Source organism: Oncorhynchus mykiss, chromosome 4, assembly GCF_013265735.2.
Source record: "Oncorhynchus mykiss isolate Arlee chromosome 4, USDA_OmykA_1.1, whole genome shotgun sequence".
Lineage (NCBI taxonomy): Eukaryota > Metazoa > Chordata > Actinopteri > Salmoniformes > Salmonidae > Oncorhynchus > Oncorhynchus mykiss.
In genome coordinates this window covers 16066716-16080445 of record NC_048568.1, presented here as the reverse complement: position 1 = coordinate 16080445, position 13730 = coordinate 16066716, and the positions used below count along the sequence as shown (strand labels likewise).

General features: G+C 42.2%; 1 protein-coding gene across 1 annotated transcript; it reads right to left on the bottom strand.

The window, feature by feature from the left end:
- Window positions 1–7340: 7340 nt before the first annotated feature.
- On the bottom strand, window positions 7341–11949 carry hddc2 (HD domain containing 2). Its single transcript, XM_021600349.2, has 6 exons — window positions 11791–11949; window positions 11506–11627; window positions 11209–11311; window positions 11038–11106; window positions 7956–8094; window positions 7341–7849 (listed from the first exon to the last, which is right to left on the bottom strand). Exons 1-6 carry the CDS (start codon window positions 11860–11862, stop codon window positions 7716–7718), a joined length of 639 nt encoding a protein of 212 aa, XP_021456024.2. The 5' UTR covers window positions 11863–11949; the 3' UTR covers window positions 7341–7715.
- Window positions 11950–13730: the final 1781 nt, after the last annotated feature.

Genomic DNA, 13730 nt, shown 5'->3' with positions numbered 1-13730 from the left:
GTTCGATAAGAGCAAAACAGTGAGCTGACTTTCCCTTTTTACGCTACATGACAAAAAGTATGTGGACACCTGCTCGTCAAACATCTAATTCCCAAATCAAGGGCATTAATATGGAGTTGGTCCTCCCTTTGCTGCTATAACAGCCTCCACTCTTCTGGGAAGACTTTCCACTAGATGTCGGAACATTGCTGCCGGGACTTGCTTCCATTCAGCCACAAGTGCATTAGTTAGGTCGGGCACTGATGTTGGGTGATTAGGTTTGGCTCGCAGTCGGCATTCCAGTTCATCTCAAAGGTGTTCGATGGGGTTGAGTTCAACGCTCTGTGCAGGCCAGTCAAGTTCTTCCACACCGATCTCGACAAACCATTTCTGTATGGACTTCGCTTTGTGCATGGGGACATTGTCATGCTGAAACAAGAAAGGTCTTTCCCCAAACTGTTGCCACAAAGTTGGAAGCACAGAATTGTCTATAATGTAATTGTATGCTGCTGTAGTGTTAAGATTCCCCTTCACTGGAACTAAGAGGCCTAGGTTGAACCATAAAAAACAGCCCCAGACCATTATTCCTACTCCACCAAACTTTATAGTTGACAGTTTACTACCGCCAGACCGGCGATCATGAGTCATGATGGTAGTCAAATTCCATGTGACCATTTAGTCACAGTAATTAGGCTTCTCCAAGCCCTGATGGTCATTAGTAGCCCACCAAACGTGCTAACTAACAGCACTATTGTCACTCTAATCACTCTGACATCAATGCAAATGTCATCCAAAATCAAATAAAACCCTTCATGTTGTGCAACATTTAAAATCAAATTTTATTTGTCATGTGCTCCGAATACAACAGACCTTACAGTGAAATGTTTACTTACAGGCCCTAACCAACAGTGCAATTTTTAAGTAAAAAATAGGTATTAGGTGAACAATAAGTAAGGAAATAAAACACAACAGTAAAAAGACAGTGAATAATAACAGTAGCGAGGCTATAGTCAGGCACCGGTTCTAGGGCTATTTGAGGTATTATGTACATGAATGTATAGTTAAAGGGACTATGCATATATGGTAAACAGAGAGTAGCAGCAGTGTAAAGAGGGGTTTACATTGATTACCTGTTCAGGAGTCTTATGGCTTGGGTAAAAGGGTAAAAGCTGTTGAGAAGCCTTTTGGTCCTAGACTTGGCACTCCGGTACCGCTTGCCATGTGGTAGTAGAGTCTTTGACCATTTTTAGGGCCTTCCTTCCGCCGAGCAGTTGCCATACCGGGCAGTGATGCAACCAGCTCTCGATGTTGCAGCTGTAGAACCTTTTGAGGATCTGAGAACGCATGCCAAATCTTTGTACTTTTTTAGGAATCGGGAGGATAGAGTTGTGGTCGGATTACCAAATGGATTGCGAGGGAGAGCTTTGTACGTGTCTCTGTGTGTGGAGTACAGGTGATCTAGAATTTCTTTCCCTCTGGTTGCACATTTAACATGTTGATAGAGATTTGGTAGAACTGATTTAAGTTTCCCTGCATTAAAGTCTCAAGCCACTAGGAGCGCTGCCTCTGGGTGAGTGGTTTCCTGTTTGCGTATTTCCCTATACAGCTGACTGAGTGCGGTCTTAGTGCCAGCGTCTGTCTGTGGTGGTAAATAAACAGCCACGAAAAGTATAGCTGAGAACTCTCTCGGCAAGTAGTGTGGCCTGCAATTTATCACAATATACTCTACTTCAGACTTCTACTAGAGACTTCCTTAGATTTTGTGCACCAGCTGTTGTTTACAAATCTACACAGACTGCCCCCCCCCCTCTTACAGGTGTGCTGTTCTATCCTGCCGGTGCAGCGTGTATCCCGCTAGCTGAATATCCATTTCGTCATTCAGCCATGATTCTGTGAAACATAGGATATTACAGTTTTTGATGTCCCATTGGTAGGATATTCGTGATCGTACCTCCGTCTAGTTTATTGTCCAATGATTGCACGTTGGCGAGTAATATTGACGGTAACGGCAGCTTTCCTACTCGCCTTCTGCAGGTCCGGACGAGGCATCTGGCTCTTCTTCCTCTGCTTCACTTCCTTTTGCAAATAATTGGGATGTCTGCCCTGTGGGGTGTTTGGAGAATATTGTGTGAGTCCTGCTTGTTGTTGTTGAACTCCCTCAAATACTTTGGAGAAAATATCCTTTCTGTTTTATTTGTTTAATTGTATTATTCATACTATAAAATAATGTCAAAATAATGAAGAAATCTAAGCAAATCTTGTTGGCTAAATGAACTAGTGTAGCCCACAGGCATTTGGCATAAGCCAGATCAGGGCCTAGCATCAGGACAACTCAAGAGTATGCTATTCTGTTCTTCTGAAACAGACTACATTTTCTTCATATCATGTTTCTTTAGACCTGTCTAAAATAAATAATGGATTTATTGTGATGGATTACACTGTAGATGTTCCAAAGGTCTACATCAGTGGCTTGTGTGTGGAATCCAGGTGATGCAAAATGTTTTAATGTTAATTAACGGCAATTACCTTGAGACTGGCAGTTATTTGCTTGACAATCACCGGCTGACTAAATTTAATGACCGCCACAACCCTAATTTGGGCAGGTAGTGTTCTCCTGTCATCCGCCAAACCCAGATTCGTCCATCAGATGGTGAAGCGTAATTCATCACTCCAGAGAATATTTTTCCACTGCTCCAGAGTCCATTGGCGATGAGCTTTACACCACTCCAGCCAACGCTTGGGATTGAGCATGGTGATCTTAGGCTTGTGTGTGGCTGCTCGGCAATGGAAACCCATTTCATGAAGCTCCCAACGTACATATTTAGGTCTCAAGGTTTTACTCACCTGAGGTAGCGTATCTCATGATAAGCTGTAGACCATACTATCTACCTAGACAGTTTTCATCTGTATTTTTCATAGCTGTCTACATACCACCACAGACCGATGCTGGCACTAAGACCGCACTCAATGGGATGTATTCTGCCATAAGCAAACAGAAAAACGCTCATCCAGAGGCGGTGCTCCTAGTGGCCGGGGACTTTAATGCAGTGAAACTTAAATCCGTTTTGCCACATTTCTAATAAGAATGTTAAATGTGCAACCAAAGGGGGGAAAAAACTCTAGACCACCTTTACTCCACACACAGAGATGCATACAATGTTCTCCATCACCCTCCAGTTGGTAAATCTGAACACAATTCTATCCTCCTGATTCCTGCTCACAAGCAGAAATTAAAGCAAGAAGCACCAGTGACTCGGTCTATAAAAAAGTGGTCAGATGAAGCAGATGTTAAGCTACAGGACGGTTCTGCTAGCACAGACTGGAATATGTTCCAGGATTCTTCCGATGGCATTGAGGAGTACACCACATCAGTCACTGGTCATCGGCTTCATCAATAAGTTAATCGATGACATTGTCTCCACAGTGACCGTACGAACAGTGCCTTGCGAAAGTATTCGGCCCCCTTGAACTTTGCGACCTTTTGCCACATTTCAGGCTTCAAACATAAAGATATAAAACTGTATTTTTTTGTGAAGAATCAACAACAAGTGGGACACAATCATGAAGTGGAACGACATTTATTGGATATTTCAAACTTTTTTAACAAATCAAAAACTGAAAAATTGGGCGTGCAAAATTATTCAACCCCCTTAAGTTAATACTTTGTAGCGCCACCTTTTGCTGCGATTACAGCTGTAAGTTGCTTGGGGTATGTCTCTATCAGTTTTGCACATCGAGAGACTGAAATTTTTTCCCATTCCTCCTTGCAAAACAGCTCGAGCTCAGTGAGGTTGGATGGAGAGCATTTGTGAACAGCAGTTTTCAGTTCTTTCCACAGATTCTCGATTGGATTCAGGTCTGGACTTTGACTTGGCCATTCTAACACCTGGATATGTTTATTTTTGAACCATTCCATTGTAGATTTTGCTTTATGTTTTGGATCATTGTCTTGTTGGAAGACAAATCTCCGTCCCAGTCTCAGGTCTTTTGCAGACTCCATCAGGTTTTCTTCCAGAATGGTCCTGTATTTGGCTCCATCCATCTTCCCATCAATTTTAACCATCTTCCCTGTCCCTGCTGAAGAAAAGCAGGCCCAAACCATGATGCTGCCACCACCATGTTTGACAGTGGGGATGGTGTGTTCAGCTGTGTTGCTTTTACGCCAAACATAACGTTTTGCATTGTTGCCAAAAAGTTCAATTTTGGTTTCATCTGACCAGAGCACCTTCTTCCACATGTTTGGTGTGTCTCCCAGGTGGTTTGTGGCAAACTTTAAACGACACTTTTTATGGATATCTTTAAGAAATGGCTTTCTTCTTGCCACTCTTCCATAAAGGCCAGATTTGTGCAATATACGACTGATTGTTGTCCTATGGACAGAGTCTTCCACCTCAGCTGTAGATCTCTGCAGTTCATCCAGAGTGATCATGGGCCTCATGGCTGCATCTCTGATCAGTCTTCTCCTTGTATGAGCTGAAAGTTTAGAGGGACGGCCAGGTCTTGGTAGATTTGCAGTGGTCTGATACTCCTTCCATTTAAATATTATCGCTTGCACAGTGCTCCTTGGGATGTTTAAAGCTTGGGAAATCTTTTTGTATCCAAATCCGGCTTTAAACTTCTTCACAACAGTATTTCGGACCTGCCTGGTGTGTTCCTTGTTCTTCATGATGCTCTCTGCGCTTTTAACGGACCTCTGAGACTATCACAGTGCAGGTGCATTTATACGGAGACTTGATTACACACAGGTGGATTGTATTTATCATCATTAGTCATTTAGGTCAACATTGGATCATTCAGAGATCCTCACTGAACTTCTGGAGAGAGTTTGCTGCACTGAAAGTAAAGGGGCTGAATAATTTTGCACTCCCAATTTTTCAGTTTTTGATTTGTTAAAAAAGTTTGAAATATCCAATAAATGTCGTTCCACTTTATGATTGTGTCCCACTTGTTGTTGATTCTTCATAAAAAAATACAGTTTTATATCTTTATGTTTGAAGCCTGAAATGTGGCAAAAGGTCGCAAAGTTCAAGGGGGCCGAATACTTTCGCAAGGCACAAGGCACTGTACATACCCTAAAGGCTATAGCTGCCGCTTTCAAGGAACGGGACTCTAACCCAGAAGCTTATAAGAAATCCTGCTATGCCCTCCGACGAACCATCAATACAGGACTAAGATCGAATTGTACAACACCGGTTCACTCATCGGATATGGCAGGGCTTGCAAACCATAACAGACTACAAAGAGAAGCACAGCCACGAGCTGCCCAGTGACACAAGCCTACCAGACGAGCTAAACTACTTCTATGCTCGCTTCGAGGCAAGTAACACAGAAACATGCATGAGAGCACCAACTGTTCAGACTGTGTGATCACGCTCTCCGCAGCCGATCCTCCACATCGGCTGCGGAGAGCGTGATCACACAGTCTGAACAGCTGGTGCTCTCATGCAGGTCGAAGACCTTTAAACAGGTCAACATTCACAAGGCCAGACGGATTACCAGGACGTGTACTGCGAGCATGCGCTGACCAACTGGCAGGTGTCTTCACTGACATTTTCAACCTCTCCCTGTCCGAGTCTGTAAAACCAACATGTTTCAGGCAGACTACCATAGTCCCTGTGCCCAATAACACTAAGCTAACCTGCCTAAATGACTACTGGCCCGTAGCACTCACGTCTGTAGCCATTAAGTGCTTTGAAAGGCTGGTCATGGCTCACATCAACACCATTATACCAGAAACAATATACCCACTCCAATTTGCATACCACCCTAACAGATTCACAGATGATGCAATCTCTATTGCACTCCACACTGCCCTTTCCCACCTGGACAAAAGGAACACCTACGTATTTGAGAATGCTATTCATTGACTACAGCTCAGCTTTCAACAACATAGTGCCCTCAAAGCTCATCAATAAGCTAAGGACTCTGGGATTAAACACCTCCCTCTGCAACTGGATCCTGGACTTCCTGATGGGCCGCTCCCAGGTGGTGAGGGTAGGTAACAACACATGCGCTGCGCTGATCTTTAACACAACTCAGGTCAGGTCCCTCCTGTACTCCCTGTTCACTCATGACTGCATGGCCAGGCACGACTCCGAACCCATCATTAAGTTTGCAGACAACACAACAGTGGTAGGCCTGATCACTGACAACAACAAGACAGCCGATAGGGAGGAGGTTTTACAGCTGCACCCTGGTATAGCAACTGCTCGGCCTCCAACCGCAAGACACTACAGAGGGTAGTGCGTACGGCCCAGTACATCACTGGGGCCAAGCTTCCTGTCATCCAGGACCTCTATACCAGGTGATGTCAGAGGAAGGCCCTAAAAATTGTAAAAGACTCCAGCCACCCTAGTCATAGACTGTTCTCTCTACTACCCCACGGCAAGCGATACCGGAGCGCCAAGTCTAGGTCCAAGAAGCTTCTAAACAGCTTCTACCCCAAGCCATATGACTCCTGAACATCTAATCAAATGGCTACCCAGACTATTTGCATTGCCCACCCCCTCTTTTACACCGATGCTACTCTCTGTTATTATCTGTGCATAGTCACTTTAATAACTCTACCTACATTTACATATTTCCTCAATTACCTCGACTAACTGGTGCCCCCGCATATTGACTATGTACCAGTAGCCCCTATATATAGTCTCGCTATTGTTATTTTACTGCTACTCTTTAATTACTTGTTACTTTTAAACTGCATTGTTGGTTAGTAAGCATTTCACCTGTTGTATTCGGTGCATGTGACTAATAAAATGTAATTAGAACAGTTCTAGAGGCAGTTTGGAACTCGGTAGTGAGTGTTGCAACTGAGTAGAGACGCTTCAGCACTCGCCTGTCCTATGAGCTTGTGTGGCCTACCACTTCGCGGCTGAGCCGTTGTTGCTCCTAGACGTTTCCACTTCACAATAACAGCACTTACAGTTGACCGGGGCAGATCTACCAATGCAGAAATTTGACAAACTGACTTATTGGAAAGGTGGCATCCTATGACGATGCCACGTTGAAAGTCACTGAGCTCTTCAGTAAGGCCATTCTACTGCCAATGTTTCCTATGGAGATTGCATGGCCGTGTGCTCAATGTTATACACCTGACAGTAACGGATGTGGCTGAAATAGCCAAATCCACTAATTTGAAGGGATGTCCACATACTTTTGTATATATAGTGTATCTATGTATTGCAGGTAGGCCTACATTATTTTAGCCATGCTTTAGAGGTGCATAAAACCGCCCAGTGTCTAGACTGACCATTGCATTAGGTTTTGTCAAATAGAGCCCAAGGTATTTGCAGTTTATATTGATTAGAACATGTAGGCCTACGGGAATTATCTCAAATAAATAATGTTATAGTCATAAGTAATAATTATAACCAATGGTTTTAATGAAGCCTCACAGCTTTAAAGGTCAAACAACTCAAAACAAAATAGGTGCATCTTCTGATGCATCACGGGAATTGTACAGCCAAAATATGTGCACATCCAGAAACGTTCAATATAGACAAATTACTTTCAAAGTCTTGTCCATCTATGTAAAATAAAAGTAGCACTTTGGGAGTAAAACAGGGCACACATTTGTTTTCAAGGATAGCCCATTTTTTGCTACAACTCACCAACCAGAACCAGGTTTCCATGACAACATTCTACCACATCATGTGAGGATCAGTTAGAACAGTGGCTACCACAACATCATTGACACAAGCGGAATGTAGCATCATTCAGTGGAAATGTTGAAGTCAGGAGGAGTCTGTTCTTGGTTTCTTGGACTCTGAGCTCCCAGACGACCCATCACCTCCAGCTGCCAAGTGACCAGCTCTCTCTTCATTTAGACTCTTCACAAACTGGATTACCTCTGGGTGGTGGAATCGGCCTGAGGTGGATGGAGATTAAAAAAACAAAAATTACACCACCTTTAGATAGCCCATAGAGCCGATCATCAGCCCTCACTACTAGGTTAAATGAGATATAGTACCTACCTTGTGTAGAATCAAAAAACTCCTGTAGCCTGCCTGGTTTCCCCTCCAGCTCCTCATACTCGTGGGCCTGCAGAATCATCTCTAGCAGGTCAAACTCTTTCACCAGCTTAGCCTCAGCGCTCGTCTGGCTCTCGTACTCCTGGGGACACACAGTGTGGGAGGGGTTTGAGCAGTGGTTTAACTGAGCTGGAGCTACCCGGAGCTGCAGCTCAGGCACCTTCGTTTAAAGAAAAAAGTAGGATAAAAAGTAGAATCATAAAAGTAGGATAAACCAAGGTTCGGATTATGCCAAATAGGGTAAGGGTTATGGAAGCTAGGTTTAGGCAAGCACCTTAATTGGGGAGGACGGACTCGCGCTAATGGCTGGAGCGGAATTGTATCAAATACATAAAACACATGGTTTCGATGTGTTTGATGCCATTCCATTTACTCCGTTCCAGCCATTATTATGAGCCGTCTTCCCCTCATCAGCCTCCACTGTAGGGAAGTTAGGGTTAGAGTTGTGGTTGAGGCTGGTTGTGGACATGAAGCTAGGGTTGAAGTGGAACTGACAGCGTTTTAACTACTTTGCAGATATGAAACAGACATACAATCCTAATATCAGTCAAACATATCAAATTCCCGGGTTTATGCTACAAAACCAAGTTTATAAGAGCTTTTCCAAATAGGCTCTATTTGACTCAAAATTCCATGACGTACACTAAGGCATTGTTGTCAGAATAGATTGATGCAGTTCAATGCATGGTTAATATAATTCATAAACTATCAAAAGAAAGAAAGTCGCACACTCCATATATAAACTCCCAGCAATTGAATGGTGTTTACCAACGTTTCGGCATCACTGTGCCTTAAGAGCCATCTTTTTTTGGTGTCATTTGGTTAGCTAGCAAAAAATGTAAATCGCTTTGCTAGTTAGCTATGCTCAACTTGAATGACTGTTATCTAGTTAGCATTTCTCTTGCGTTTGTAAATTCACTCTGGCTATCTAATCCGATTTCAGATTTCACTCTCGTCCGAATGTGCCAGAATAACTGATGAATTTACAAACGCGCAACACCCACTGAATATGACCGGTGTCAGTAAACGTAGGCAAAAAAGGTTAACAGTCACCAACGCTCTAGATAACATGTAAAGAGCCTAACCAGCTCTGCTAGGGCGAGTAAAATGGTCAGAGAGAGGTGTTTTCTCATTTGTGTCAGGAAGTAGTTAGCAAGCTAGCCAAATTTAGCCAGTTAGCTTGGGTGCTTGACTGCCATTGTGAGGAACGCTCGGATCAACCCTACTTACTCCTCGGCCAGAGCCTCCAGTGTCAAATGTGCAGTGTGCGCTCTGAACACTTATCTATTTGTCAATCAAATGTATTTTGCATTGATCAAATGGGCAGGCAGGCAAGTACCCATTCAGTTGGCAAAAAGTAGGTTGAGATAAGCACGCATTTGGCAGGCAAGTTGCAGAAGGACGAGCAGGCAACTATTCCACCATCATTAGTGCAATTTTGATGCCCAACAAGCTTAAACATTTTGAGAGAGTTTATCTAATGTTCCCTATATTTTAGTTAATCTCGCTCTGGCTAGAATTAGTTTCTGATCTCGTTGTTGCTGATGTGGATAACTGAGGGATAGAGCATACCGTTTCAAGGTTGTTTGATCAAAAGGACTGAAAAGACTCCCATAGTATTTACATATTTGCAGAAATCCTTTCAGGTGTATTTTGTGGCTTTTGGCGAATGTGTTATAATGATCTAAAGTCGCGCTGTTACTACTAAACACACAGTCCAGTTCGAAGTACATGTTGGCAGGCCTTGATGGCAAATGGCTTATTTGCATAAAGGCCTTCTGAAGTTCAGATTGGCTATGACGCACCGGTCTGCGTTGACTCCAGTCCTGGACGAGACAGATGTTTTAATTAGGTTCTATTTACTGCAATTACTATTACATTCCCAAACGCATGGCAGCTCACACACTCTATATTTATTGTTATAGTTCTGCCCCTGAGCAAGGCAGTTAACCCACTGTTCCCCGGGTGCCGAAGACGTAGATGTCGATTAGGGCAGCCCCCCTCACCTCTCTGAATCAGAGGGGTTGGGTTAAATGCGGAAGACACATTTCAGTTGAATACATTCAGTTGGACAACTGACTAGGTATCCCCACCTTTCTAAGAATTTATGAAAATGTGGAAATGACCATATCTAAGTGCTCGCTTGTCAGGAAAGAAAAAGAGTCATATTTTTCCTGGGGGTGTATATGAACACATTTTAATAAGATTTCATGTTGAGGGGCCTCCCGAGTAGCGCAGCAGTCTAAGGCACTGCATCTCAGTGCTTGAGGCGTCACTACAAACCTGTGTTCGTTCCCAGGCTGTTTCAACCGGCCATAACTGCAAGTCCCATAGAGCGGCGCACAATTGGCCCAGCATTGTCTGGGTTAGGGAAGGATTTGGCCGGTGGGGCTTTACTCGGCTGATCGCGCTCTAGCAACTCCTTGTGGCAGGCTGGGTACCTGCAGGCCGACTCCAGTCATCAGTTGAACAGTGTTTCCTCCGACACATTGATGTGACTGGCTTCCGGGTTAAGCGGGCTGGTGTTAAGAAGCGTGGTTTGGCGGGTCATGTATCGGAGGACACATGACTCGACCTTTGCCTCTCCAGAGCACGTTGGGGAGATGCATCGATGAGACAAGATCGTTATTGGATTGCAATTGAATATCATGAAATTGGGGAGAAAAAAGGGGTAAAATACAATTATTATTAAAAATAAAAAAAAGTCCCAAAAATATGATTGCATGTTGCTGTCAGTTCCACTTTAAGGTTAGGGTAACCTATTGTGCTTATAAGCCTGGGTTATCTACAATTCAACAGCCTTAGTGGGAGTGACGATAGAATTCTGTGGGCGTGACTTACTGAGAAAAATGTTGGTCATCATTTAATTTTAGTGAATCACATGTCTCCAAGGCGGAATGTAAACTGAGGTGCACAAGACACGTACAAGGAAGGGTTAGGAGGAAGGTGTTGTGGGAGATGATTGAACACATACTACAGGCACATAAAGGTGAATGTAGCAAAGTGGAAAACCGCTATGACTGACCTCCCAGAGTTCATAGATCTCTTTCCTCATGCCCTCCTGGAGAAGACCAGTGAGGTGCCTCATTGCTTCCTGAGAAAGGACAGATTGTCATTGGCTGATATTTCTGAGGAATTTACAAATCTACAATATCCTACATTTTGACACCATGGAAGGTTTGTAAGAATAACCTACCTCTTCCCTTTTGTGTTTCTCTGCTTTACTAACGTTGTCTGCAGGTGCAATATCACCCACAATGCATTCTGCCATGTCATGAACCAAGGCCAACTTCATGCACCTACGAGAGAAATGTAGGTAATTCATTACAAAAATGATTCCATAAAGACCTGAATCAAATATAATAATTCATTGTAGGCCTTACCTAGTAATTAAGCGTGAAAAAGTCAAAGAAAATAATGCAACGTTTATAACAAATTATACAGCTACGATGTTTGAAGTTTGAACATGATCTAATGTACAGAACAACTTTACCTTTCTTTATTGACGTTGTGATCTGCTATCGTCAGAGCCATCATGGACATTCTGTACATGTGGTCAGACACACTCTCCGGCTGTTTCACGTTCCTGTACACCCAGCCCGTCCGTGGCACGCGCTGCAGGATGGAGGTAAAGAAATTGTTGACAAAAAGCAGCCATAAAAAAAGGTAGGGTAAGTTATACTATTCATTGACGTCATGTAAACAAACGTGGGTTGAAATTGTGCTTTGTCACATTAATAGTGTCGTTAAATAAACCTTATCGTAATCAATGGCTTACTTTCAGTTGCCCAATAAGTTTCATAAATTGCAACATATTTTTCATGCTGTCGGAGTTTATGGAGGCGGCCATTGGTATCTTGTCGAACCGGTAGTAAATAAAAGCATGGCCAGAAATGTGTGCAATGCTCAAATCTTGCCAATAGATGGAATCATAAACAAGGCAATGCACAAACCATAAACCCAGCACTGGCAGAACTGGTGTCTTATTAGGCCTAGTATACTAGTTGACATTATGTACAGATTGTTTATTTGAAAATGAATTACATTTCTAACACATAAAAGGCATCATGCCATTTGCACACACTGTATATAGACCTTTTTTTTATTTATATTGTGTTATCGACCGTACCTTGTTCTCAACTAGCCTACCTGGTTAAATAAATGTGAGAAAAAAAAAATTATAATAATGTTTTTAAATGTTAACAAAGTTATTTTTATGAGCAATAACGCCCCCCATATGATACATTACAATTTTACTATTTTAAGCTGTAAATTGAAGGTCCATGGGGAGGTGTCATAATACCCATATAACGTATGGCTGTCATACAAGGAAATGGTTCCAATCGATTTTCCACTATTCATTTTTCCTATAGGAGATTTTAGAAGCACTTAAAATAAGGGCTGTGATTCGTGTAGGCTTACCCTGGCGTGACATTTCTATAACCATGTACATTTCTCTCGAACAAGGTGACTTTTATCATAATATTCGTCTCTATTTACTCTTGAGATTCGAAAATGCTAATTAACGTCAAAGTAGACAACATGCAAAACTACAAATCCCTGCAAGCTCCTGCACGTCATCTCTAGCTGACACCTTTGCTAACAGGTATTGTGTCAATTTAAAATGTTATCAAGACAGTTCACAGAATTGTCAATTTAAAGAAATGTAGTCAATTTATTAATTAGTACATTTAGCTCAATCCAGAGATTCTTACCTTTGCCTCTCTTCGGCAGTCTCGTCCAGATCATCATGGCACTTGTAGTTCTTTATGATAGCCACATTAGCAGCTAATTCGCATTTCGTTTTGGGGGGTAAATACAAATATATATATTGTCCTAGAGCGTTTTACACAGTTCTCAAAACGTCCTGCCAGGGTAAACCTACACGAAACACAGCCCTTATTTTAAGTGTTTCTAAAATCCCCTATGGGATAAACGATTGGAATCATTTCCGTTTGACAGCCATACGTTTAATGGGTATTATGACACCTCCACACCTTCAATTTACAGCGCAAAAAAGTCAAATTGTATCGTATGAGGGGGGGGCATTCTATTGCTCATAGAAATCACTTTGTTAACATTTTAAAAATGTGTTATTCTGCGTTTTATATGTTAGAAATGTAATTAATCTCCCGCTAGGTTTTATGGGTATTATGACTCATACGGTGGTACTCTATGCAGCCGTTTATATCGCAATATCAAATCATTTCTGGGTAACAATTAAGTACCTTCATATGATATTCTTTTCTACTTAAAATGGTCAAAATTCAACAACAATTTATTATTAGCTGTTATTGGCAGAGAAGTTTGAAACTCTCTTTATTATTGGTCGATTATCTAATTTACCGCATGGTGACGTCATCAGGCAGACCAAAACTCCCATCTTTTCAAACAGCTCTTATACTAAAAGGGCATTATTATAATTTTCAGAATTTCACATAATGTGGACATATATATAAAACACAGGAAAATCATGTTTTTGACTACACTGGCCCATTGCACGGAGGAAAGTTTGGCTTAATGCCCAGGAAATGAATCTTCTAAACAATATATCAGGAATCTCTCATATCAGAAAAATGCCTTTAACTTTGCATTATGACGTCTGACCTATACACATAGTTTCCCCGAATGTGTAAGAACTAACAAAGTTTCTAAAGGAATTATCTGTTTGATAGAGTCAGATTCATTTTGTAGAAATTACCGATAGTGTGTTCATCA

Bases quoted from the DNA above. Each gene is read 5' to 3' on its own strand.
- hddc2 (XM_021600349.2), bottom strand. From the start codon at position 11,862: ATGGCCGCCTCCATAAACTCCGACAGCATGAAAAATATGTTGCAATTT. The intron at 11,107-11,208 runs GTAGGTTATTCT...GTCCTTTCTCAG, and splicing joins AGAAACACAAAAGGGAAGAG to GAAGCAATGAGGCACCTCAC. The intron at 8,095-11,037 runs GTCAGTCATAGC...GTGTGTCCCCAG, and splicing joins AGATCTATGAACTCTGGGAG to GAGTACGAGAGCCAGACGAG.